This window comes from Pseudoliparis swirei, chromosome 7, assembly GCF_029220125.1.
Source record: "Pseudoliparis swirei isolate HS2019 ecotype Mariana Trench chromosome 7, NWPU_hadal_v1, whole genome shotgun sequence".
Lineage (NCBI taxonomy): Eukaryota > Metazoa > Chordata > Actinopteri > Perciformes > Liparidae > Pseudoliparis > Pseudoliparis swirei.
Genome location: NC_079394.1, coordinates 6,497,464 through 6,524,498, shown reverse-complemented (window position 1 = coordinate 6,524,498; position 27,035 = coordinate 6,497,464). Strand labels below are relative to the sequence as shown.

Sequence of the window (27,035 nt, the reverse complement as noted above, 5' to 3'; positions counted from 1 at the left end):
AGCTGGATGCTTGTTCAGCCATGTTAGTTTTCTCTGCTGTTCACGAACGATGAGAGAGAGGAGCCATGGCCTTGTCATTGAGCGGAGACGATGAGGAATATGATTCAGAGTCTGAGCAGGTCAGAGCTGCTGCATTTAATTATGTGACCTCTGTGTATGCGCGCGTGTGTTTTTATCAAATGTGTTGCGATGAAATAACACCTTTTGTGAGCGGAATAGTGTTTTTTGTTGCTTCAGGTTAACGTTGGCTTCTCACCCGCTCTTCTTCTCCGTATTTAGTCGAGTTGAAACCACCTCCGTTAACCGGGTTATAGCAGTGAATAACGTAACTTCGGTCAATATTGTGTTCACTGAGTTTATTTGGACTCGAGCTGCTTCATCGGAATCTAATTCCTGCACGTCCAAACGCACCGTGTCTTCTCCTCCTCGGACACCATCTATCATGTTAGCATAACTGACCCACTTCGCACTGACCAGCTCTTAATGCACCTCTCATCCTGTTATTTGTGGCTGTGACCAGAAACTCAGTGTTCCCCATTAGCAGTAACACAACTTCATGCTGTTAAAAGCTGTGATACACACACGGACGTTTACCCCACATATCCTTTGAGGAAGAAAAAAAATGCATACTTGTGATTCATTTCCTCACACTAACTAAACTTGCCTCTTCACTCTGTGCCTTTAAGAAGGCTTTAGGCAAAATATTGTCTGGGCTGGGACCAAGGAGGGGGATGGGTTTAGGGAACAATGAAGTGGCTCTACTTCCAGTAGTTCCCAAACTGGGGGTCCAGTGACCCCTCAAACCCCTGGAAAAAAAATAGTTGGCTTGATTACATCAGTAGTTTGGCCACTTATTCTGCATACGGTGCAGGAATATACAGCACGTGTGATGTATGCCTGAAGTTACACAAAATATATTATCGATTGAGGAAAAAGTTTGTATTTGTGCTATGAAGTGCATTTATTGTGGGGTTCACTGCATGAACCCTTTCCAACCGGGCTTATTGGATATTGCACACGTCTCTGAAACATGAGAGGTGCTGACATAAGAGCCAGGTTCTTGTGCTCACACAATGTTAACACCCACAAACAGTTAATCAGAGAGGGTGTTTTGACCTCTCTTGTGACACATCATTGAAGACAGGACTACACACTGTAAATGAGCAACAAATGATGAGCCCTGTGACTTCCTCCCTCTGCAATCCACTCTCAAGCTGAGTCAGAAGACTCCGCTGAATATAGGCCATGTTTTTGTTCGCAGACCTCAGGAACCAATCCCAAATTCCTGACATATTACTGCACAGAGTTACAGTGGAGACGGGTCAGCTGATAGCTGCGACCATGCTCTGCAATGTGCTCTGGTGTTTTTGTAATTTTTTTACAGAGTGAACTAGGAATGTAGACGTCTGAGATCTTCAGGGAATGGAAGCAGTGTTTCACTATTTGCGTTTCAACTTTGCATGGACACTTAACTTGCCGTAGCTTTGTTCAGGGCCTGACATTACATATGATTTTTGTAAAACACTTGTCTCATGCAAGGTCAGGAAAATAATGCGATGGCTTAACAGAAACACATTGTGCAATGTTGACAGTCAACCACCCTGCAGCAGCCGCCCTTTTAATGCTTCCTTCCCACATTTCCAGTCGTCTGACGGATTTATGGAAAGCCGTCGGATGGATTATTCCCTCTCCACTAAATTCTCCAGCGGGCAACACACACAGTATTGAGCTGGGAAATTATACAATTTAAAAAAACTAAATATTTTCCAAAATAAAAAACCCTTACTCATCAACTGAGATAGTTTGTCACAGTCAGCAGAATCAGAGCTGGTTTGTCTTCTCTGTTGAGGAAGTCTCTCTGACTGCATTAGTGTGATTGTCGTTAGCCTGGGACGTCTTGTTCTATTTGCATCTGGCGTTACCTGTCTGACCTGTACACGGCACTCTCGCATTGTCGTTTGGGAATGAAATCAGCATGTACTGAAATGCTCCGCAGAAGTAATTATCAGTAGTAGAATGATAATAAATGACATCAGGAAAGTGTTCAAAGCCTCGCATTAAATCCTCCTTTGCGCTTATTTTTATCCATCTCGAGCAGTCGTCTAGTCAAACAGTTGCCACCAGCAAGGCAAACGTGTTGCCACGGTAACCTCCTTCTCCTGCTAGAACAAGAATCACTAATGGTCTGTGATTTGTCTTATTTTCATAGCGCTTTACCTTCCTGCCATGGCAACAGGGAAGTGTGTGTGTGAGTGTGTATGTGTGTGTGTGTGTGTGTGTGAGAGAGATATCCATGTTGCCTTTTCTTTTATTTATGCCCGTGAGTCACACACAGAGGACATGTATTCAGTCGTGGCCGTGAGACTGGAGGCACGTTTGTCGTCATATAAACATGTGTTTTTGATCTGATAACTTCTGGGATATTTTAAGAGTCCAAAAGCTAATGTTGAAACAATTATTCAATTCCCTCCATCAACAGAAGTATAATCAGATTTTCTTGAAGAGTCCATTCATCCTTTAAGCGCTGGTTGGTTTCAGCTTCTCCTATTAATATCTTTGTGAACATTTTGCTGGCAAGTAATTGTCAAAAAAGCAGCAGAAACAGACTGTCCTGATTAAAATGAAGGGAAATGAGTCGGTTGCATTTTGTGTTCTGAGTTATGACGCATATCAGGCATCAGTTTTATACCTGGCCTCGTGGTCAGATCCTCATTTGATGGCTACCATATTTGTTCTTTCCAGAAATAAACTGGTTTTGCGTGGCTCTCATCTAACCTCTCGTCTCTCCCCGTCGGTCTTCTAGCAGCGAGCGGCCAACCGGCCGAAGTCGAAGGTGGGGCCGTCGTCGTCGGCCGTCAAGCTGCCGTCCAACCGCAGCTTGTCCGGAGCGAGGCGCCGGAGGACGCGATGTCGGAAGTGCGAAGCGTGCCTCCGGAGCGAGTGTGGAGAGTGTCACTTCTGCAAGGACATGAAGAAGTTTGGCGGGCCCGGGCGCATGAAGCAGTCTTGCATCATGAGGCAGTGCATTGCGGTCAGTTTGTTGGCGTATTCAAAAGGGTTTAGAAAGCATTCGCGCGCACATTTTCCACCAATACAAATATTTAGTTCCCGTTTTACATTTGACAAAAACAAAAAACAATGCGCCGTCACAGTTTCTCTTCCGTAAAGAAAAGTCGATGTACGCTGGTTTGTTGATGTACTCATTCCTTCATGTTCTTTGTGTTCACGCAGCCGGTTCTGCCCCACACGGCGGTGTGTGTGGTGTGTAAGGAAGCGGGGAAAGAGGACACGCTGGAGGAAGAGGAGGACAAGTTCAACTTCATGCTGATGGAGTGCTCCATCTGCAACGAGATCGTCCATCCCAACTGTCTCAAGGTACGGAGGACAGTGGAATGACGTCACCTGAGCCAAGTCACTCGCTCTGAGACTCACTCCTGTTGAATCAGTGTGCAGGAATCCCAGGTCGTTGTCACACAATGTGAGTGACCGTGTTTACATGCATTCGAATAACTGGCTTGGTCGGACTGAAATCGAATTATCCGTTTCATGTAAACACCTTTGTTCGACTATGTGCGGTCCGACTACGATCCGATTAATAGCAGATCCCCCAAAAGATAGCATAGTCCGACTAAAGCAAGATTAGAATCATACCATCATGTGAACGCACTGATTGACTCAGACATTTGGACTGTCGTCACTGAGGGATGTGGTGTTGTTTATAGAGCTGAACAAACTCATCATTATTAGGTGGCTCAGAAGGTTTTACGGCTTAAATGTGTTGGAGGATCTGACTCCCGCCACATGCCTGAGAATGCAAGTAATCGAGCATAACAATATTTACTGAGTCATCAAAAATGTAGAGTGAGACATTTGACCGAACTAGTTGAGGCACTCAAACATTTTGTTCCATAAAGACTCTAATGTAACGCAGCACACACCCTGTTTGTTACCAGGCGAGTCCAGGCTTGGGCAAACCAGTTTTTCAGACAAGCACCGTCTAGTTGTTTAGCAGCCAGCAACAACGTGAGATATTTATACACAACAATAAACAGCAATTTTCACATTATATCTATTCAGAGGTACTTATTTAACTTTCTGAAGTCGGAGCCTTTAACTTAACTTCCCTATTTCATGCTTGAAGCGAGCGTCTGCATGTCAGCTGAGGTTAAACTGTGCTAACCTGCCGAGCAGGACCACATCACAACAGTCGCTTCCGCTTCCTTTGTCTGGTTCGTGTTTAAGGTCGGACACCGTTTAAACGTGTTGTTCTTGTTGAAATGTGGTTCATTTCCTCGTCGGTCTATCAGGTGAGCGAAGCCTCGGGAGTGGTGAACGACGAGCTCCCCAACTGCTGGGAATGTCCCAAATGCAACCACGCGGGGAAAAGTGGAAAAGTGAGTACAAATATGTGTGAGTCAGTAGATCTCAGGTTATGTAACAGTTTACTCAGGGTGTGTTGGAAGTGTGTTCACTTTGAAAACAGTCAAACAATTTGTTCTTAGTCCAGGTATTACTCCTATTGTGTGTGTGTGTGTGTGTGTGTGTGTGTGTGTGTGTGTGTGTGTGTGTGTGTGTGTCAGCTTGCCACTTCCTGTTTATACTTTTCTGGTTTGTGAAAAGCCTTCACACGCCTTGTCACAGAATCAGGAAACCACCGACTAACGCATGTTTTGATCACACTGACACGCTTCATTAATCCGCAGGCACAGTTGTCGTACGGTTGGTTCATCCGTCCGCGATAGGCTAAAGGTATAAAGTTGTCTCGCAATTGTTGTCCCCCTTGGTGCTGAAGCAAAAGGGGGCCAGGGTTCAAGTACGCCTCCAACCTCCCTGGCTCTCTGCTGAGGGAGCAGAAGCTGGTCAAGGAGGAGGAGGAGGGACGTCTCCTCCGAGGCCAAGAGGAGGCCCGACCGAGAGGAGACGCCCAGGTACCGGCCCGACGAGCCTCTCCACCGACAGCCACCGCTGCTCTCCCCCAGCAACCTGCCCCGGCCCGAGGACAAACTGAGGAAGAAGAGGAAGCTGTTTGATGATGATGACGACGAAGAGGACCTCGGTGTGAGGAAGAAGGTTTGTATCATTTACAGAGTGACTGATTTAATTTGAGACCCTTTAAGATGCATGTTTTTGTTGCGCCGCGACAAAGTATTTGTAAGTGATTCTCGTCCCATTTTTGTTTGTTTTTCTTCCGTGAAGGAAAAGTCCGATGTTCCGTACTTTTCCAAACTTCTCCACCAAATAAAGACCGAAGAGGATGACGACGATGCATATTACGAGGAGGAGGAGGAAGATGGAAGGGGGCCTCCCTTCCGGGGTGTAGAGAGGAAAGGGCCTTTTGGAGACACTGAAGAAGAGGGGGATGAAAAGGACTCCAAGAATGCACTTTTGAACCCCTGCATGAAAACACCGGTTGGAGACAGTGACCAGTCCCTCTGCAGCTCTCCGCAGGCTGGCCCCAGCAGCGAGGGCGGGAGTGAGACCCAAGAGAGAGGGCCGTGTCCCAAAGCGCGCCGCAAGCGCCGCCTGCCGAACCGCGAGCTGAGTCGAGAGCTGAGCAAAGCACTGAACCAGGAAATCCAGAAGACGGAGGACTGCCTGGCCAACGAGAACCGCCAGCCTCTCAAGGTGGAGACGGAGAACGAGGAGCCCAAGAGGTTGTTCCGCAACGGCAACGAACTCGCGGACCAGAGGACCCACCTGAAGGCCAAAGAGATGAACGGGACCCCCTGGGAGCTGCGCCACTTCTACCCGAGTCAGATCACCCCGCTGGGCTTCAACAGGAGCACCCCGACCAACCGGCCGGTGCCGCCGCACTCCCCGCCCAAGTGCGTGCAGATGGAGCGCCACGTCATTCGGCCGCCTCCGATAAGCCCGCCTCCTGACCGACTGCCCCTAAAAGATGGTAAAACGCACGTGATACAGCGCGAGGTCTGGATGAAGATCTTCGGCTACCTCGCGCACCAGGAGCTGTGTGTCTGCATGCGAGTGTGCAAGACGTGGAACAGATGGTGCGTGCACAGCTCACGCCAAGTAGAGCCAAATAATCCAACTCAAATACTGCTGCACAAAAATGTACAAACCATTGAAAGAGATTATTTTGAAATGCAAATCTTTCTTTCTGATGTCAAGGTGCTGTGATAAGAGACTTTGGACAAAGATTGACCTCAACCGCTGCACCTCCATCACGCCACTCATGCTGAGTGGGATCATCCGCCGGCAGCCAGTGTCTCTGGACCTCAGCTGGACCAACATTTCCAAGAAACAATTAAGCTGGCTTATTAATAGATTGCCAGGTACCGAACTATAAATGTTTATTGATCTTTGAGCGAGGACAATTCTCTCTCTTGTTTTGTTGTTCAGTATTTGAAAGTGCGGCTGTGTGTGTTTCAGGTCTGCGAGTGTTGCGGTTGTCGGGGTGTTCTTGGGCTGCGGTGTCTGCACTCTGCACCTCCAGCTGCCCGCTGCTGCGCACCTTGGATGTCCAGTGGGTGGAGGGACTCAAGGACCCCCAGATGAGGGACCTCCTTTCGCCCCCCACAGACAACAGACCAGGTAACTCATGGGCCAACCGAAAACAAGCACTGCCATGGATGTTTTTTTTATTTTGTATTCCTGCCTTCCATGCTTTAATGTATATATTTTGATTCTTAGTGATTACTTCACGAAGTGGTCGTAATGGTTAACGTTGCACATGTTACCTACCCAGTTCAGACTCCAAATTAGAGGTTCTTTTCTGTAAAACTGATCATTTTCCCGAAAAAACGGGTATTTGTTTCCCCTCAGACCTTCCTTTTGTTTTAGAACTAAAAACACTGGTTTAAAAAAAGAGTTTATTGCAAAGTTGGAGGATAACATAAGGGACTCCTCATTTACAACTTGTAGCCATCCTAAAGATCCTTGTAGACTGCACCTGTTGTCCAAATACTGATCTGTGATGTTTCTTCTGTGACCGACAGGTCAGCTGGATAACCGCTGCAAGTTGCGTAACGTGGAGGACCTGCGCTTGGCGGGACTCGACATCACCGACACGTCTTTACGTCTCATCAGTCGCCAGATGCCCTCTCTGTCCGTGCTGGACCTGAGCTACTGCAACCACATCAATGACCAGTCGGTTAACCTGCTGACAGCAGCTGGGACCACGACCAGAGACTCCCTCACAGATATCAACCTGTCAGGTGAGACCGTAGGATACAGCAGTAAGCGTCCTCAGAGGAAGCTGTCGCTATGTTGAGACCACGAAGTGTGAGTTTCATCTTCAGTAATCCATGATATCTTTTATAAAAACAGGATATGCCTAATTAAGATCCAAAGACATCAGAATAAAGAGGGAACACACTGATTGCCTAGGACATGTTTATTGTCCCATAAGTAACATTTTCACACATTTGCTACTTAACAAATGCTAATAACCATGACCTGAAATGGGATATGGTTCACAGGGAAAGTTGTAGAAATCGTTGTAAGTTGAGTCGGCCCAGCGGGTCCCGTTTCAGGAGAGCCCACGGGGAAAAGACGGGGACCGTTCCAGAGTTTGGTTACATCATTTTCATTTGCCCTACTTTCATAATCGACACGCATCTCTGTTAATGTCGACGTTATGCATCAAGAGAAAGATGAAATGAAGTGATGTGGGAGGTTTCTACAGTTACCCCTTTATTTTAACATACCAAGTTTGTGACAGATTTGTTGTTCTCTCTGTTTTCTTTTAGTTTGTAACCGAGTCACAGACCATTCCCTAAACTTTTTTAAGCGCTGTGGAAGCATCTGTCAGATCGACCTTCGCTTCTGCAAGCAGGTGACCAAGACGGCCTGCGAGAGGTTCATCGCCGAGATGTCTGTAAGTGTACCGTTTCGACTGAAGGAGGACAAACTGCTGCAGAAGACGAGCTAGTTCCCGACCGGACAACCATTCACGAAAGACTGTCTTTGCACTTAAAGGAACACGTTTGTCCTTTTTTTAACTGGTCCTGTGGTAACAAACTGAAACGAGAGACGGATTCCTGGACGGAGATCTTCAACGGACTCGAGGAGGTGACGAACATTCACTGGACAGAAAAAAAGAGGAAACGGCATGCATGTATTTGTGTTGCGATTGTACTTTTATAAAGACGTGCTTGTATTTGAGTTTTTGGGGTTGTTTTATTTTTATTCTTTAAATATTTGAAGAACGCAGCATTTTTATACGCGCATAATTTCACAAGTTTCAGTGTCTCGGGGATGAATATCACGGAGAGAGACGGCATGTGAACTGAAAGTTGTCCCTTGTCTCAGTTTGCCTTCATACAACAGTGTCTTCTATGTGCCAAAATCTGTATTTAACATAAATGTAACTTTAGTATCAGGCAACAAAATAAGCTGTACAGAAATACATTGTCTTAACTACTTCCCAAATATTTAGAATGTATTTCCAGAATGATAAAAACAAAGCTATCAAATTTAATATTTCCGTTACACCCTCATGTCTTCACTTACCTTAATACTTTTATGAATTGTTGAGTGTTGTGTTTAACAGGCTTTTTGCCAACATTTCAACATTAATTTATTGATTTTTATTTTTTTATTTTTTCAGTCTGTATTTATTCACTTAATAAGAAACTTCACTTGGATCTCTCAGAGCTCGGGCAAATAATGCTTGCAGATCCTTTATCGAGCTGGTTTGAGCCGCCCAACACCCAGAAGTCGCAGCCACAGCAACGCGTGACTCCCGATTTACCGAACGGACGATCTATAACGCAGGTGTGCTTTTCCAAACTTGTTCCAGAAACACTTTTGCATATAACTAATTTGGATATGTTTAAATAATAACTCCATACAATAGGTGTTGTGTGTATCTTGGGGTGTGTTGTGCTGTAACCTATCACCTCAGGTGAATGGGATAATGTTTATATTTGTAAATCCAAAAACTAAGTGCTTATATGCATTAAAAGAATTTCATTTGTACCAGCACTGAGTCTTGTCAGCTTTCATATGCCATTTTGATTTCTATTTGAAGCAGATGTCACATTTTGCAGCGGTTCATGTGAAACCTCGGAGGTCAAAGCCTCGGTGGGGATTTGAGGGATTTGTTGCGATGCTCACCGCACGGCTCAAGAAATGGAAATGTTGATTCCCAAATGATATATCTGATATCTGCTCCCCAGACTGATGCTACCATGTGGTTTTGATTGACGTGTCTCTCCAACTCCTGGATGGATTGACAGCGGTCTTTAACGCCTGACGGAATTCCTGCAATACTAAATGCAGACGTGCTAAACTTAAATAGTTAAAGAATGAACACCAGCATGTTAGCGATTATCTTTTAAAGCTCAGAGCATTGCCTGTGAAATATTTAACTATCCCAAAACTCAAATAATTACAATGATATAGAACAAGTCCTCCCATTGGACGAGCTAAAACCAGTGAGCCGTAGGTTAAACGTGGTGGGTCGTTTGCCTTGATCAATTACTCAACCCATCATTTCAGCACTAATTACTACTTATTCCATGAGGTAATACAGGTAAACTGATTGGGATGCATGAGTATACAAAACCAGACTTTAATTAAAATCTTTAATTACCAAAATAAAGAGTTGAACATTCCCACAATACAAAGACCAAACCTTGCACACAATTGCACCCTTTCTCAAGAAAAGTGCAAACGGCCCTGCTACTGCACATGATTGAAGTGGGAATCTTTACTCTCAATGGCAGCAATGTTGTACAGGACAGAGCTGGATAGTGGATACTTCTAAAGGAACAGGGGGGGGGGGGGGTCATGCTCTGGTTCAAACCATATGACAGGAAAATGTAACTGATAATAAAACTAACCCATTCCCAGGGACATTTCAATAATCTGATATGACATTTAAATCAAATGGGAGGAGAAAAATATATATATATACATACACACAAATCTCTAATGGATCATTATATGCAAATGTACATGAGCAATCATTTCTCTATACCTTCTCCATACCACAGGTGTCAGTAAACTCATCGCTATATCTTTGAATAGTTAGTTCAATACTCCTACGCAAGAGAAAATAAACAAAGCATGAAGTCACTTCATTCCAATCCCAACAATATACACAACACAAATAAAAAATAAACATTCAGAGTTTCACATCCACAGTTCAGCTGGGAAACACGGAAGATGGTTGGATGAGTTAGCACCGGTTGTCTTCGCTCTGGCATTGAGACGCGTGTGACGGTGGACGTTAGCTATTGCGATGACAATCTTTGAATGACCATTTTAATGTGCAATGCATGACAATATGCACCTATAGAACAAATAAGAGAATATAATTAATAACGCATTGATTTCTTCATAAATCCGCAATATCCTTGAGTAGCAAAGGCAAAGCACCTGCTCCTGTGTGGGCTGAGCAACACGAAGTTCACAAGCTCACTGATTTCTTATTCACTTTTTCCACAGACTATTCAGAGCATTCAAGGGGGGGTAGAAGCAAAAGGGCACGGTGATCCATTATTTGGCACCGCGTTCCTCTCCCGTGGGGACGTTTTCTATATCCATCCTCGGTGTTCCTAAGATGTCACGTATTCACACGCAGTGACGGTCGTAAAGAGAGATGCTCCGAAGCTACAGTTCATAGGCAGATCTGAGGATGACGAGTTGCGCTTAAAAATACTGTACACACATTCTTTGCTTTGAAAAATAATGCCAGAAAAGCAAGGCGCGTGCACCCAGACACTTACTCATGAGGGGAAATCATTTCAGGGAAGGGAGAATAAAAGTATTTTGACCTTTTTACAAAGACTTTGGATCGGTCTCAACCACCGTTAATTAGCATACATTCTTTTGGCAGTTCTTTACTTATTATCTATTGGAAGTATTTACCTTTGATTCTGCCTTTTGACTCAAACTTACCGTGAAATATATCAGTGACTCAAAGATTACTTCACTCGGATTATTAGTTTTAGAAAAATTATGATTTGCAGGAGATTCGTACAATGTTCTTGTAATTCCTAATGCAGCAATGTAAGGTAATCAAGTCATACGTTACTCAATTTAAACTCCTATTTGCAGTATATTTACACCGATTCAAGCCTATTTCATTGAACAGGTGGCCTCTCATTGGCGCCATGAGTCACACAGGCTTGGTTGAACTGCAGATAGATTTTGTGAATAGAATCTAATCTGAAACTGAAGACAATTTCTTTTGAAAAACACATGTCAAGACTTTTTCAATGTGCAAATAATATGAGAGTTGTTGCGAATGCAAACATAGAGCATCCACAAAATAAGCCCTTTTGGGGATCCAAAGGTGACCAGCTGCGTGGTTGGTGTAAGGTGCCGTTTCACTGCGTCGTTAGGACTTGAAGACGTGCACGGCCCTCACGACGTACTGCCTGCAGATCGGGCACTCGTTCATCCTCTTGCCGCACTTGGTGCAGGTGACCATGTGACCGCACTCCAGGAGGACGCAGTCGATCACCGAGTCCATGCAGATTCTGCAGAGATTGTCCTCTTGGACCGTCAGCGGACCCTTCACGCCGTCTGATGACGAGACAGGCAGGTGACTGGACATGTAGGGAAACTTTTAACACGGCGCAAAAAAAAAATTTATATATCATGCACCGAGGAGGGCCAAAGGGCCGGCAACGTGCTTTGTTGCTTAATAAAAAACACCTCATCTTATCCAGTCAGCCCAATCTTGAGGTAAGGTCATGCTCACAGCCTCCTCCAAAATGTCACTGCCTGTTATGGCTATGCGTCAAAGTGTTTCTGTGATGACCACACGGTCATTATCAGTTGAAGCGTGCTGGCACCAGAGTGAATATACAGGACTGTCTCAGAAAATTAGAATATTGTGATAAAGTTCTTTATTTTCTGTAATGCAATTAAAAAAACAAAAATGTCATGCATTCTGGATTCATTACAAATCAACTGAAATATTGCAAGCCTTTTATTCTTTTAATATTTTTTAATTGCATTACAGAAAATAAAGAACTTTTCCTGTATACACAGCTGACATACTGCAGCTCTCAGTATGATGCGCGTCACACGTTGAAGCACGTGAGGAGATTCATCTCATGCTGGGTCAATGTTCCTGGAGCATGACGCAACTGAAATATTCAAATGTATGTTGTGGGAAATTACGACATTATTTTACTTCCAGAAACCCTTCTGCTAAATGCCATTCCACAGGGAGGACCACATACCAGGATGTCACAAGGAGGATAGTTGCATAACGAATGAGAATGGGTTCACGGTGAATACAGCCGCGGTGGCAACACGGCTCGTATGATGGAGAGGAGTCACAGATGGGGGCATGTGACCACGGCAACCGTGGCAAGGAATCTATAAGCCTTACCTCCAATGGGCTTGTTGCAGATAGGAGGGGGGAGGTGCTCCACTTTAGTGTGGGAGGAGTAAAGCAGGCAAGAGACATAGCATCATGATTCTGAATGAGAAAACTCATTTGAATGACTCCGCTTGTGATCGGCGCCACTTATTGCATTTTATTATTATTACGGCCGACACTATGTCATATTGTCAGAGAGTCTTAGGTTTCTATGTTTGAAAACAGGACGTCGTTTCCAATACTGGCACCGAAGACAGTGCACACAAAATTAAGTTCCAGCTTACCTGTGCTTACAGTAGTGCTCACATTTTCCACTGCAAGAAAAATAAATAAAAATGACTTTAGCAACTGACAAGCAACAATTATTAGATTACATCCTGTATTCTGTTTAGTAGATGCATTGCATAGTAAATCCAATTATTACCTTCGCATTGAAAATGCGGAAGGTTATGTTTTTTTGATCGCCGTGTATTTATTTATTTGTATGCGTGTTACTCGCATAACTCAAAAAGTATTAAACCGAATCGCATGAAATTTGGTGGGATGATTGGTTATTATCCGGGGACCATTTGATTAGATTTTGGGATCGATTGGGTCAAAGGTCAAGGTCATGAAAAGGTCAAAATCTTCTTTTTACCATAGCGCGGTAAATTTGTATTCAATTAGCATGCAACTAATGCCCAAATTTTAATAATTCAATGCCCAATCTTGTGATATGCGAAGGTATGCGCTCTACCGAGTGCCCGTTCTAGTTATATATATATATTATAATAATAATAACTAAAGCACACAGTATTTATTCATTTCATACGCACATGATTTCCTGTTCTCCTCCGTCTCTCTGTACAGTCGGTTGACGCGCTCCACCAGCTCCCACTTCTCGCAGCACCCTGAATAGTTGACGAAGTTCCTGGCGAGGATCTCCTTCAGCTGCCGGACAGAAAGACCCTCGATGTCCCTCAAACTGGAGAGGTCTGAGAGAGACGCCCTGGCCCGACGTCGTGTCTGAGGACTGACCTGAAGGAGCACAAATCCAGTCATTGGAGACTCAACAAAACTGGACCTTGAGATTCCTAAAACAAACATGGGAGATTAGCCTCATGCAAAACAGTGACATGCAGGGACACAAAGGTCATCGTGTTCATTCATACAAATGCCCGACCACTTGACACGTCTCGTGATCGAAATTCTCTTTTTCATTGCCGATTCTTTAAAGCACTTTGACAAAATTGTGAACGTTTGAAGTATATTAAGTGTTGTATTCTGCACAACACTGCACTGCCAAACTCTTATGGCTTTTATTGTTTTTTTCCATTCAGATCCAGCCAAGACAAAAAAGTAAGGATCATCTTATTTTGAGTCCCTACATTGACTTCCTTGCACTCTAGAAGATCCACACAATATTCAACAACATAATTGAGATGCAATTGTCAATACTTCGCATAAGTATGATTTCATAATGACCGCAGGACATCTGATCACCTCAGTTGTGTGTTCACTCGCGTCCAAGTTGAGGAGAGACACAGATGTGGCATCGCCGATATCCTGAAACACAACAGCAACAATGACGAACATTAGTGCGCACAATACGCAAGGAAGCAGCCAGTAACCAGAGGATCAGGCAGGATTAGACAATATTCAGCTCCCTGACACCTTGGGAACAACAATGTCTCATACCTTCCATTCATAGAAAGCTTACTGCTCCCTAAGCAGGCCAAGTACAAGTATTTATAGTGGATCCCAGCTGATCGAAGCTGAGCTCCTTTTCAGTGCGAGCTGCGGTGCTTCTTATTCTCTCTTTCACTTTTTATTTCCCTGTTTTTTAAAATCCTGAGCACTTTTTATTTAGCTGGCTTACAAATTGTAGTAATGAAAGGAATGAAAGGATGAGCAAAATCCCTCACTTGGTTATTATTTGTCAAGTGGTTCCCACGGTCTCAGTTGTGACAGCTTGACAAATATATCAGCCTGATGTGATGACATAATGTATAAGATCTGGAAGTTAAAAAAAGTTTAAATTCGTGAATCTAATTTTTTGTTCCTCCAGGCCACCAGTATAGAAAATCTTAACTTCAAAGTAATTATTCTATCTGCCAAAATTAGTTTAAAAAACAAACTAGAAGGGCCATGTGATGACTTAAAAACTGAGAAACTAGTCACTAACATACTTCTGGGTCTCAACAAATGATTACAAGGATATGGCTGATGTCTGGTGCTAGTCCACATCATATCTAAAGTCAGTCCCAACCTGGTTGGTATCAGCGCTATCACTCCTGTCGAGCTGCTGCTCCTCTTCCACCTCCTCCTCCTCCTGGGAGGCGACGAATGCAGACAGCTCTGAGGCCGACTGTGTGGTAGAAGGAGTCGGCGTATACAGGGAGCGAGAGTGGAGGCTGCTCATGTCAGGTTCCTCCTCTTCCTCAATTCCTTGGTGACAGAGCACCAAGTTCACCAGGTCTTCTTTTTCCCTGCAGGTGTCGGTGGGGATGTTACGAAGCAGCAAGTACTGACGCAGGTCCCTGACTCGTAGGCGCATGAGCCGCGGCCGCTGAAAGGCGGTTGCTTTCAGCAAATGGCATGTGGCACAAACACGCCGATTCTCCTGAAGCACCGAGCACAGAGAGCAGAAGTTCTTCTTGCAGTCGCAGCAAATGTACTGCAGAGACAGAAGAAGAACAACAAGGGAATGGAAATGAGGCAACTTCAGATTGGACCATTAGTCAAAACTGCCTGAAAAAACAACTCTGCATTTGACATACAAATGTTGCCAAATGTTTTTAAATGAACCCCTTATTTTCAAATTTAAAATCATAGTATGACATTCAAAAGAGGAAAACAGAAAGATAACTATTATTTAAGCAATTACTGGAACATATATCAATGCAAGGAGACCGTTCCTTCCTTATTCAATCATTCACATCTCCTATAGCTCTCCAGGCACAGAGAAAGGAAGCAGCTCATATCTTTTAAGTGCCAAACATCAAACAGTAATAAATGCAAGACGTGGGATTAGACTTGCACAGTGAGCGCGTGAAGCACAGGGTTCAGACAAAATGAGACCCAGAGTCACACATGAACATGAGCACTGGAGATATTAAAGAGCAAATGTGGTGTTCATCTGCCTCTGAAATCAGCCAGAATGGCACAGCCTTTTTTTAAAGACATTAGAAGCATCTGGGTGTAAATTGTATTAGGTTTAAGCTTTTTCTTCTTCTTTTTTTGTAGGTATGACAAAGACATAAGAAGATTAATTTTAATAATAATTAGGGTGTATGCTTATACAAGCTAAAATAATTTCACTTTTAAATAAATTGGCTGGACAACATAAAAAATATGAACACCCATTACGAATGCACACTAGAAATCGAGTGTAAAACACGCACTCCATCTAAATGCTACAGCCAAGTATATAGCAAGTAATTAGTTACTTAAAATATTAATCTAATAATAACTTTATTTATATAGCACCTTTAAAAACAATGTTTACAAAGTGCTCCACAAAGAGTCAAAGCCAAACAATTGGAACAGCAAGAAACCAATATTACATTTACAAGTATATTTAAAATTTTAAATTAAATGGATCACTCAAAAGCTTCTCTATAAAAATGGGTTTTAAGAAGTGATTTAAAAGAAGTTACTGATTCTGCGAGCCTTATCCCCTCCGTTAATATCCCCCTCTGCAGTCATTTTCCTTTCTCAATAAGTCAGTGCACCAATTAACATATGCTGGCATCACACAGAACACAGGGTTCTTACACATTTTGACCAATGATTTCCAGTACTTTTCCATGACTTTAAACCAAATTTTCATGACCAAACTGAAATCTCGGTATAAACATGAACATTTTTGAAAATTGTGCAAATCGAGAGCGTACGCCAACTTGTATTTTGAGCGTCTTTCTTTTAAAAAACGTATTCATAATTTCAAACTCGGCGTAAATGAACATGTGGTTATCACACATTTCAATGATTTTTTCCAAACTTTTATGATTTAAGTTTTTTCCATGACTTTTCCAGGCCTGGAAATAACCATTTTGAAAATGCCATGACTTTTCCAGGTTTTCCATGACCGTACGAACCCCGAGAACAGCCGGATAGTGATACCTACCTTCCTCTTAAATACGGAGAAGGCCTGACCACAGCTCTTGCATACAAGACTGGGGGTCCCTGAGCTGGTGGGCGGGTATGGAGAGTACCCCGCACTGGGGGCAAATCTGAAGGCTCCAGCACCGGCCCCAAATCCTGGCTGCTGGCCTCTGACGGCCCCAGCACCCATGACTTCATTCAGCAGACCACAGCATGAAGCCCACATGGACGAGGCCCCTGCCTGGCAGACAGGAAACACCGGAATGTCAGTATTCCTCATGCTCACCTTCATGTTGTGTAAACTGCACAACATGAACAGTGTCTTCAACATGAATGCGTGCCGATAGCATCCTTCATGCACATGGCTACCCCACCAACTCTAATTATAGACGAGGTAGGTTAACTAACTAAACGACTTGAAAACAATGAAGCACAAACCATGCAGACCGGAAGTGCAGACGGCTAGAACTGTCAAAACACTGCAGCAGAGCAAACGAGACCATTAAGCTAACAGTAGCTGCACAGTTTCAATATGTTTAAACGTCAATGTGGCGAGACAGCGGAAACATACACGCACATTCAAATAGATGTAACCGATTCATTTCAAGCTTAACGTCACACTGAAGTCGAGGTTACGTGACGGCTGCCCCGGTGGACGTTGTGAGAGTTTATATCTCGAGCGCAGGCCCCGTAACGCGACATACAGCTGCTCGAGCTAACGAAGGTTGCGGAAAGACAACGGCACCTTCATTGCAGCTCCGGCGCGTCTAGTGAGAAAGTGGAGGCTGACGGTGTAAACATTGCGAGGTGGTGGAGCGTCACTTCTAATCCCCTGAACGCGTCTTGGACTGAAGTGACGAGAGCGACGGCCGCGACCCGAGCGCCGCTAGATGCTGCTGCTGCTGCTGCTGCTGCCGCTGCGGCTGCTTCGTCCTGGTGCAGCTCTGCATGGACATTGTTCTGCTGCCCTCCTCAGCTCGTATGCAGAACTGAGTGGAGTCCACTTGAGACAGACGTGTTTCACAAAACTTAGAACCGTCTCTTTATACGGCTCTACCCCCATAAACCCTTCTAGAACTGAACCAACCCTGATACATAACCCATTGTTGTTCTTCTTCATGGGAACACTATTTGACGAGGGTACAAACTTAAACACACCACCGGTGTATGCACCCAGAGGGGCTCGGCCCGGGAGCCTGGGGCCCCGGCTCGGTGTCCTATACCTTTACAGGAAACGGCCTTCTTTCTTAAATGTTTCTATTCACACTCGTTTGGTTGAGATACACTTCCCAGTGGCTTCTTACCTCGAAGGAATCCCTTCATGAATAAACGAGCCTTAAAACCACAGGATTGTATTCTCATCTTGTGTAGGTGGGACCCCTCCGCCTGTTTTCCTCTTCTTCCCCACAAGCTGCAGTCCTCACTGACACATCCCGTGTGACGTGGCAGCGTTTCTCATTCAGGGAGCAGAGACACACAAAGCAGTCAAGCAGGCCAATTATGCTCCATTGTCATATGATATGGTGGATTGTGATTATCCTTAATTTGTCAGACACAATTTCATGAAGAAATTGCTTCCACATCCGCCCTATCACAATAATGTCAAATAGCAGGTATGGAAAACTATTTAAAGGCTCCATCTTTTTCAGAGACCTCTCCGAATTATCCCAAAGGGAAAGTAATATATGGACAAACATCTTGTTCCTATTTTGGATAGAATTAGCTAATGGGTCACACTATCCAATTACAAGGCAGAAACTTTAGACCCGCAGCACTATAAGCGCACTAATATAAGGCAGCAAGAGAACCTGCCTGCAGGGAATAAATCACTTACTTAACTGAGATGTGAGAGAAGGTTGTAGCGTTAGGACTTTGTGGCTGCAGCATAAGACACTGAGCCAGAGCAACATCGAAGAATCCACGGGCCATGTCCTAGTGGCAAAACTGCAATAACAAAACTGATCCTGATAATACATGTATCAATAATAAAGTACATTATAGACATAGAAAATATATTTTTTAATGTATACTGTTCGATTACTTGATAATACATTTTGATGAAGGCACAGAAGCTGACTTCATACTCTAATCTCTGTGTTGCAGAGAAGTTCATCTTAAAAAAAGAATTGAATCCGTTAAAGTGGAGAGCGAACATATTCGTGTTTATTTTGTGGTGCATTAAATATTCATATTTATCTCACTTTCTGCATGGTTGCCCAGAGAAGGTAATCGCATGCCACAGTTTCATAAAACCAATCACGTGTTTCTTAGCCGAGTGTCTTTCCTTCCAGGACAGTGAAAATGTCCAAGGACTTGTGGACGTTTCGAGTCGGGTAGCTGGACCCAGTGTAGCGGATCCAGTCGTCTGAGACTTGGTAGGCAAGACCAAACCCATCGGGCGCGTACGGGAAAAACACAGCGTAGTCCAAAGCCGGACTGGTGACGGTGTCCTGCAACTTCCCCTTGAAAATGTAAAAAAATAAGTGTATACAGTGTAGCTAAAGTATGAAGTGAAAGCGGTGCAAAGTTTAGTGATGTTCAATTTGAGGAGGATGTGACCAGAAGTGATTTATTGTAGTCAAGAATGTTCTGCTGAAGCAGTCTGTTGAGAACGTGCTCCGTCCCTGCAGCAGGTAGGGGAGAGGGTGGTCAAGGTTCTCATATGGCCAATACTTTCATCAGTGTCCTCGCCACCTGTGCCATCCTTTATACACCCGACCACTGCACATCAGAAAACTTGTGGAGCTGGTCCGTCTAAATTCGTCATCTTGCTGCTTCTCACACATCTGTACACAACCTATTGTCGATCTGCCTAAAGTGCCACAGTAAAAGTTGCTGCCCTGAATGTATGACACATGCAATGCAGGGTTAAAACCAAATGGATACAAATTGAGTGAAGAGATTACAGAAGTTCAAATTAGTTTATTCAGGAGTTTGACCAGAGGTTAACACAATAGGCCCAGAGGAGATGTGCCTTTGGTTGATTGAGTCCGTTGCTCTTTGTACTAGAAAAAAAAAAAGACAAAGTCGATCACCAACTGCATGTAGTTTGTTGACAAATGTTTCCCATATGTCCCTTACCTCGTTTTCTCTCTCGTCTGTAGTTCATCTGGTGTGCAGGTTGAACACACTGGCCTCGGCATGAACCATCTGCTTGGCTGTGCGAGTCACAAATCTCTGCGTCGCAGTGGACAAAGATCTGTAGACGGACAGAAGGGTTTCTTACACAGCCACTATGCGATGTGGACGATGCACACTGCGCACACGTTACCTCGTTCTTCAGAACCACCTCATCTTTAGTAAAGGTGAACATCTTCATAGAGAAGCGTTTGATGTGGGATGGGACTAAAACCCTGGCATCTCTCACAACAGGATGGAAGATTGTCACATAGCTGTCATCAGGATTCGCACAGCTGGGGAGGGATTGACAACATATTTGATTTATCACAAGTTTTGAGACCTTACCTAGCTTTATGCGACTCATTACCTGTCCACAATAATATCCCAGCTAGGCAGAGATGTCCGGTCTTCATCAAGTGTAGTCCAACAGTTCTCCAAGATGAGCTCCAAATTTGGGTCAGTAGCCTCAACCAGCTCGACCTCAAAATAGAGAGGCTGCCTCAGATGTTTTACAACTGGATAATCTTCTGCTTGGTAGAAGAGTGTGTACGATGAATCTGGAGGAGGAGAGTCCCATTAGAAAGAGGCATTGCCCAGACTGGGTACAGTCGTAAAACAAGGTTGTGATGAAGTCAACTTTACCCTGGGCTAGCCTCATTTGAACCATCAGCTGTCCTGAGCCGATCTCTGCGGTGGGTTCATAGAGTCTTGGTTTTGAGCTGAAGCCAACAGTCTGAGTCTCGTTGACCACATAGTAGCAGGAAATAGTTTGTCTTGGAGAAAAGAAAATACACTGAGGTGGACTTCACTAGAAAGTATATTCGATTAAAAGAGTGGACGAGTCCCTCTACCTGTACTGAGGACCAACTGGTGATGCTCCTTTGTTGTAAGGCAAGGCAATCTCATTTTCATACAGCATGTAGTGGTCAAAGAACTGAGGACAAAAGGACGGGGGCATTAGCATTTAACAATATAGTGTGGAGATTTAAGGTGAACCAACACTTACTGTTCTTGTGGTTCCACAGGACGCAACATTGAAAGAGAAATATGCAAAGCGATCACCACTGAATGCTGGTTTGCAAGACTGGTCCTTTAGAGTCAGCCTACTTGGGACCATATTGGTCACAGAAGCCACCTTCACAGCCGTAGCCGTCATCGTTCCATTGGGGTAGCACTCTGCGAGTAGAGGTAGTAAGGGTGAAGAACATGTCCTATAGTCCCATCAGCAGAAACCCTCAACATGTTTAAGTCTTACCGGTTGTTGTTAAGGGAAAGTTGCAGGACAAGAGGAGATCAGCGAGCACCCAGTCGTTATGGGCATGAAGCAGAAAGAAGTCAACGTGGGCTCTTAGTGAATCTGAGGTTATCAGCTGGAAGAGAAAGAGGGAAGTTATCCAATGCAGAAGTTTCAAGGTGAGAGGTTACAGTGAAACATACCTCGAAGGTCGCATCCTTGGCATTGTATGGAAGACCGACGCTGAAGTGTGTGCCGTTTTCTTGGAACTGGTAGTGAGCCATGTCAGGCGTCAGCTGCTGATGTCCAACCATTGCCTTGAAATTGTTGCCTTGACTCCCGTATTTCACACTGATGTAAAACTGGTTCTGGTCACAAGTGCCCGTGATGGTTGGTAGCTCTAAAAGCATAGACATGGTTGACCATTGGATTATCTTTATCTTAAACTCTATGAGGTAGTGTAATGTCATATTTAAAAGGAGACACCCAAGGTTTTTGGTCAGTTGACATCCATATCACATCTTTCAGTCGACTGACAGATAAACTGTCTCCTTCAGCACCAATAATGTTGCATTTAAAACATGTACATTTTAAAAGTACCTGGGAAATTTCATGGCCATATTGGTTAAATTTTTCCCCACGTGACACAATTGTGAGCTAGATAGAGTTAAAAGTTCAATCTCACCAACATCTTGCAGAGATACCTGCAACTCGACTGGGTGGGCAAATGGAGTTTCTTCAGTAAGGATGATAAACCCAAAGATCAGAGAGAGGAAGTAGGTTGTAACCAAGGGTTCAGGATTCTGCAGATTTAAACAAATCCGTTAAGTCACTGAAACCAATAGAGCAAATAAGCGGGCACCAAGTGACATTAAACATCTATAATTTCACTTGCATCTTTCAGGACAATATCGGCATCAAAGGGCACTAAAACAGAGATGCTCTTGGTTCCATTGGAGTGGCGATGCTCCTGGATTGTAAAACCTCTGGCATTGCTCTCTTCAACAGTGAGCACGCTGGTGGAGAAGGAGATGTTCCTCAGCACAACATCATGAAGTAGGGGCCCCAAGACAATGCTGAAAAGGCGAGCCTCTGGGACAGTATCTGAGGAATAGGAAAAAGGCTATAAACCTCCCTTTATTAGCCTGAAGTTCTGTCATTTACCAGATAATGACTTACTTTCTTGGACGTGGAGAGCTTGAAGAATAAGAGGGGTGGTAATGGGGAACAACACCTTGTATCTGGTATGATCTCGGGTGACTGTGGTCCCCCACAGTACCTCGAGCATGGGCTCCACAACGTAGGTGACGTGGTACTGGTAATCTGGGGCATGGCTCTGCAATTATTCATCACATTTTAATAAATTATGCAAAGAAAAGTGACCCTTTCATTTCTAAGCTAGAGGACTGCCCAACCTTGTAGTGACCATCAGGCGAGCCGACTGGGATCTCAATGATGATGTGGAAATCTGTGGCGGACAGCGTGTACCCTCGTGCAGCCATCTGAGATGCATCAAGCCTCCTTCCGTTGATGCCCATGTGCATTTCTCGGATTTCAAAGCTGCCATCTACCAGTGGTGTCATACGGCGAGGTACGTGCCAAGAGATTACATTGTTGGTGAAGAGGACGCCACCTGTTAATGATAACCAACTGTTGACTCATCCATATGACAAACTTAAGAAAACCATGTCCACACATAATGCTCGAGACTTGCCTGTGGGACAAGCAGCTGCCAAGTCCACCACACCCAGACCATGTGGTGTCTTGTAGTAGGCGCTCACCCTGAAAACTTCCATGGAGACTCCATCCACCTAAGAGATGTCAGGTTTATAGTTATGCTTCCAGAGCAAACTTTTATGCAAACCACTTGATGGGTGTGTTGCTTACTTCTTCTGAAGTGGTCTCCGCTGTACTGTAGGGGGATCGCATAACCAGACGGGTTGACGTCACCATGGCACCATAACCGGCTTGTTCAGCCTCCCTCAGCACCATTGACACTGGTTCTGGGGTGTAAAATGTCAACTTCCAGATGCCATGTGCTGCCCCAGAGGCCTATAGGCAAGGAGAGAATGAATAATTTCCTCTTTAATGAGATAAGAACGATGCAGGTTGAAAAGCAAGCCCAATGTAACAGGAATGTGTACACGTACATCAGGAATGATGTCGATCTCTTTAACATCTCGAGTCTGCCCCTTCACTTCAGCATCAGAGGCAGCAATGTGGCGTGACACCTACAGACAGGAAATGGTGGCTTAATAGATTGTTAGAGACAAGTTGGTAGAGCTTTCAATATTAAGTGACCTACTTCCATGTAGTTCCTGTCACAGAGAATCTCTCTAGAGGCCCAGCGAGTGTAGCTGCAAGTCTGCATCACATCATGGGTAACATCTGATCCACTGGGGCTGTTCAGCCGGAGCCTTAAGCCAACATTAAAGGTTTGGTCGTCCTACAAATTAAATGCATGAAAAAAAAGCAGCTTAAAATTGTGGAAATGTGTTTTTTTTTTATGTAGTGGCTAAAATATATATATATACATTTTCAATCACAAGTCCAGGGCTCTCAAGTGTAACGCATTGAGCGTAACAGTCACTCATTTCAGTCTTTAGTCACACTCCCACCACACATCTTATTTCTCACGCTGAAAAAAAACCCTCTAGACTATTTAATGTGCCACAGCACGCAAACATGACCTGGCCGCGCTGCCCTCACCACGGAGGATTCCCAAATCCCCTGGAGTTCGGCTGTGAGGTGCCACTTATCAGCCAATCAAAAAAAAGAAATTGGCTACACAACAGTCAATCAGAAAAAATCGTGCAGAATGGGGGCACATGTCACTCTTGCCTGTCTTCAAAACTTGAGAGCCCTGCAGGTCAAACATTGGCTGTTTTAGATGGCCACTGTATAAAAGAGTCAATACCTGCAGACTAAAATAAAGTCCTAGTAAAAAATAAGTTAATTTGTTTAAAGTAAATAATGCAATAGATGTGCAAACATGTTTCTCAGTGGCAACTGATAATTGAATGTCATCCGATAAATGACCTTGAACATACCTTATTGTCCACGTAGCAGCCCAGCAGAGACGAGTAGATTCTGGTGTTACCCCACGGGTCAGACTCCATGCTGTAGCCACACTGAGCAGCCAAGTTGGGTGTTATCACAATGTGCTGGGTGCCATCTGGGGGGGATAAAGACAAGCATGACACCTCTCTCCTAGTGTTAACCAACCATGCTTATTAGCAGACTGCATACTTACTGATGGCCTCCACCTCAAGCACATTCCCCACTGCGAGGGCCTTGTCCAATGACAGCCTCATTAGATTACCCACGCAGTCTGAATGCAAGCCACTGCCTGTAAAAAGAAAAGGCTTGTGAGAAGCAGTACACTTTCTGGGACAATGGTAAAGTAATTTAGTTTCAAGTCAGACTTACTTGACTGTGAATTGACCTTCATATTTGGCCTCGCTTGAGCCAAGAGGATTACTGCAGCCATCAAGTTCCATAACAACCTTAAAGTAAAACACATCATTTAGAGACATTAAGTGTGCAGCTAGCAGTCGTTAAACAAAGAAAGTAAAGTAACTCACATGTTCCCAAGTCTCCACATCTTACAGTCTGAGAGCAACCAAACAAAAGAACTAGAGATCCAATCACTAGCCGAGCTTGGCACTGAACATCCAGCACACCTGCTAACAGACCAACTGAAGAGAAGTGACTGACTGCTTACTGATTCATCGCCAGCTGTTTTATACATCAGCTAATTACAAGACACATGTGAGACACCTGCCTTTTTTAATTTCTCAACTTCCTGTTTATTGTCATATTCCTGGGCAACATACAAAGTTATTCACACATTCATCATGTTTTAAAGATCCGTCTTTTTTTCTAAGAGTGATGCTGCTTCGTCATAAAAGATATGTTTTCCTTTGATTCAACGAATATGGATAATAACCGTAGAAAGTGAACCCACATATCTCAGTACCTATGGAAATATAAATGGGGTTTGCGTTAATTGTAGGACTGGTGGTTCAATCATTCGAGCAAATGAAACGGATAATAAAACTCATGTATTAGAAGATGTATTATATTTATTTTTTTACTTTTTCTGGAGGCACAATAACACCCAAATAAGGAAAATAAACACACAAAGCAGTTCATTTCTTGACCCTGTGCTGCCTGTTGCGATATCTGGAGCTTGCAGCTTCATTTTCACATTTAGCACCCACTTCATTTTAACACAACAACCAGTTTGAAAATTAGAATTAGTTTTAGTTACTTTTTAAAAATTAGTTAATTTACTTTTACTTAAGTATACTATCAAAGTAATTAGTTACTGTAAAAAATAAAGTTAAGTTTACTTTTATATTAACTTTTAATTGAACAGAACACACAAACAACATGTTATAGAAAGTACATTTTCATTAACATCAACAAACCAACATATTCAATTCAATCAAACAACAGTAAAATTTTTTTTTTAACATAGTTAATAAAAAGTTTTTTTTGATTAAAAAATCTGTTTTTTTTGTTTTACAGGGCCAATGAAATAAAATTGGCCTACAGTGAAAAAAAGTGAAAATTAAAAGAAAAATTAACTAATTAGAGGCTGCATGAGGAAATTGAGGGGTGCTCTAGAGGTGTAGGGGGCTGATCAGGGTTACAAAGTATTTCATTTAAAATATGGATTTTATTTAAATATAAATATTATTATTTAATATTCAATATTTTATTATGCAAACCAAATAATGTAATTGCAATGAGCGCAAAAACCGCGGAACCAGCGGACACAAAGCAAAAACCGCGGAACTGGGCTGCTCATGTGTCTGGTGTGTGCTGGGGTGTCGCGTGCGCGTGCGGAGCGAGGGGGGAGGCGTGGGTGATTGGCGGAGCGGAGTAGAGGGGAGGCGAGGTGTCGGAGGCGGGGAAAGGAAAGGTGGAAAACGGGGTTCGTTGTTGTTTGACGGCCGTTGTTGTTGAACCGTTGGAGCTGAGGTGTTGGCTGCTCACGCTGTCTGGTGGAGGTGGATGCCACGTCGTCCCGTCTCCGTGTTCCGTCGTCGCTCCGTCGTCCGGACGTTACACGAGACGTTACAATATCATTGGTCCACCGATGTCGGATCAGATGTCAGATCAGAAGCAGCTAAGTTCTTTCTTGTCTCTTCTTGTTTTTTTTTTCACAAAGAGAGTAACGCGAGTAACGAACTTTAACGAATTCATTTAAATAAAACTAACTTAGTTGATTTAAAAAAAAAAAATTACACTCTCGTTCTCGCTAAAAGTAAAGTAGATATAGTAACGCGTTTCCTTGTAACGCGTTACTCCCAACACTGACAACACAACAACCAACAACAACACAGACTCCACGGCATCTCAGAGGCTGTGCAGGAAGTGTCGTGACTCCCACCATGACCAGGATATTCCTAATTATTAGTCATCACCGTCACATTGTTCAAATGTAATGCTTAGTTGGCTGTAGCATCCCTCTCACACACACTCACAGTCAGCTTCATAAATGTATCGATGCTGCTGCTGCAGCGCTACCTCGTGGCTAAACAACATGGTTACTCAGACATCATATCTAATGTGGTCACAAAAGCACAAAGTAAATATGCTGTAATCCTTGAGCTCAGCATTTGAGAAAAAAACTCAGAGGGACAGCTAAAGCAAAACTGAATGAAGCATCTCAAATCAAAAAGTCCAGGATGTTCTGGACCAAACGTGGGGACGATTGCTCCCACTCTGTAGGAAAAGCAGCAATAAAATAACACTAATGACAAACAATTAAAAATAGAATAAAAACGACCTATGGGTGTGGCTTATATGGGTCGATTCATCTGGTCCAAGAATGACATATTTATTGTTTCCAAGACTTCCGGTTCAAAAGTGAAAGCGGAAAAAAAGAGGAACAAAAGTAATGTAATTGTGTCAAAACGCTACATTTGCAATTTTTAACAAACAAAGACCACACTATTGGGGATGATTACTGTAATACTTCTGCAAATACATTTTTGAATACATCCACGATTAAAAAGGAATAAAAATGCATTCAAAAAGACAACGCACTTGAACACGTTTTTAATTTCTTTAATTACTTTATGTAAGAAATTAATTCCATTTTTGTTCCTCTTTTATCTTTTGGACCTTCCCACCCACCCTTTCTGTGAATCTCACAGAGCCCCACACCCCATTACCTCTCTTACCACACGTCGTGGTGGGGGTTTCTGTCAATTCACAGAACAAATTCCTGCTGGAAGTCACTTCTATACATAAACTCTGTTTCGGTGGTCCGTGACG

The 27,035-nt window shown here is 43.6% G+C and overlaps 3 protein-coding genes across 9 annotated transcripts; 1 reads left to right on the top strand and 2 right to left on the bottom strand.

Annotated features, from left to right (window-relative positions):
• kdm2ba (lysine (K)-specific demethylase 2Ba) lies at positions 1-8,946 on the top strand. Its single transcript, XM_056418884.1, is given in 11 exon segments — positions 1-119; positions 2,804-3,031; positions 3,232-3,375; positions 4,308-4,408; positions 4,793-4,877; positions 4,879-5,070; positions 5,197-6,008; positions 6,130-6,293; positions 6,391-6,552; positions 6,957-7,175; positions 7,710-8,946. Coding segments are annotated over 11 exon segments (2,343 nt in total). The 5' UTR covers positions 1-65; the 3' UTR covers positions 7,892-8,946.
• Positions 8,947-9,529: 583 nt separating this feature from the next.
• rnf34a (ring finger protein 34a) lies at positions 9,530-17,295 on the bottom strand. 7 transcript variants are annotated; one of them, XM_056418873.1, is made up of 9 exons: positions 16,968-17,129; positions 16,829-16,869; positions 16,413-16,631; positions 14,553-14,960; positions 13,787-13,849; positions 13,120-13,321; positions 12,589-12,618; positions 12,314-12,355; positions 9,530-11,496 (listed from the first exon to the last, which is right to left on the bottom strand). In XM_056418873.1, exons 2-9 carry the CDS (start codon positions 16,829-16,831, stop codon positions 11,309-11,311), a joined length of 1,155 nt encoding a protein of 384 aa, XP_056274848.1. In that variant the 5' UTR covers positions 16,832-16,869; positions 16,968-17,129; the 3' UTR covers positions 9,530-11,308. The 7 variants fall into 7 exon arrangements, with proteins under 7 accessions (XP_056274848.1, XP_056274846.1, XP_056274850.1 ...); XM_056418871.1 differs by lacking the exons at positions 16,829-16,869; positions 16,968-17,129 and adding an exon at positions 17,136-17,295; XM_056418875.1 differs by lacking the exons at positions 16,829-16,869; positions 16,968-17,129 and adding an exon at positions 17,136-17,295 and having other exon boundaries at positions 16,413-16,627.
• A 2,017-nt stretch (positions 17,296-19,312) lies between these two features.
• On the bottom strand, positions 19,313-24,391 carry LOC130196973 (uncharacterized). Its single transcript, XM_056419412.1, has 21 exons — positions 24,329-24,391; positions 24,174-24,250; positions 23,998-24,093; positions 23,795-23,919; positions 23,050-23,190; positions 22,895-22,975; positions 22,632-22,796; positions 22,459-22,555; positions 22,160-22,377; positions 21,924-22,080; positions 21,640-21,848; positions 21,430-21,547; positions 20,948-21,144; positions 20,766-20,880; positions 20,517-20,686; positions 20,362-20,444; positions 20,153-20,283; positions 19,878-20,067; positions 19,662-19,803; positions 19,472-19,589; positions 19,313-19,395 (listed from the first exon to the last, which is right to left on the bottom strand). Exons 1-21 carry the CDS (start codon positions 24,346-24,348, stop codon positions 19,313-19,315), a joined length of 2,733 nt encoding a protein of 910 aa, XP_056275387.1. The 5' UTR covers positions 24,349-24,391.
• Positions 24,392-27,035: the final 2,644 nt, after the last annotated feature.

Bases quoted from the DNA above. Each gene is read 5' to 3' on its own strand.
- rnf34a (XM_056418869.1), bottom strand. From the start codon at position 16,721: ATGTTGAAGACACTGTTCATGTTGTGCAGTTTACACAACATGAAGGTG. The intron at 13,850-14,552 runs GTTGGGACTGAC...GTTGTGTTTCAG, and splicing joins ATAGCGCTGATACCAACCAG to GATATCGGCGATGCCACATC. The intron at 12,619-13,119 runs GTGCGTATGAAA...TTTTTCTTGCAG, and splicing joins GGAGGAGAACAGGAAATCAT to TGGAAAATGTGAGCACTACT.
- LOC130196973 (XM_056419412.1), bottom strand. From the start codon at position 24,348: ATGTGGAGACTTGGGAACAT. The intron at 22,556-22,631 runs GTAAGCAACACA...GACATCTCTTAG, and splicing joins CGGAGACCACTTCAGAAGAA to GTGGATGGAGTCTCCATGGA. The intron at 22,378-22,458 runs GCAAGTCTCGAG...TATCATTAACAG, and splicing joins GGCAGCTGCTTGTCCCACAG to GTGGCGTCCTCTTCACCAAC.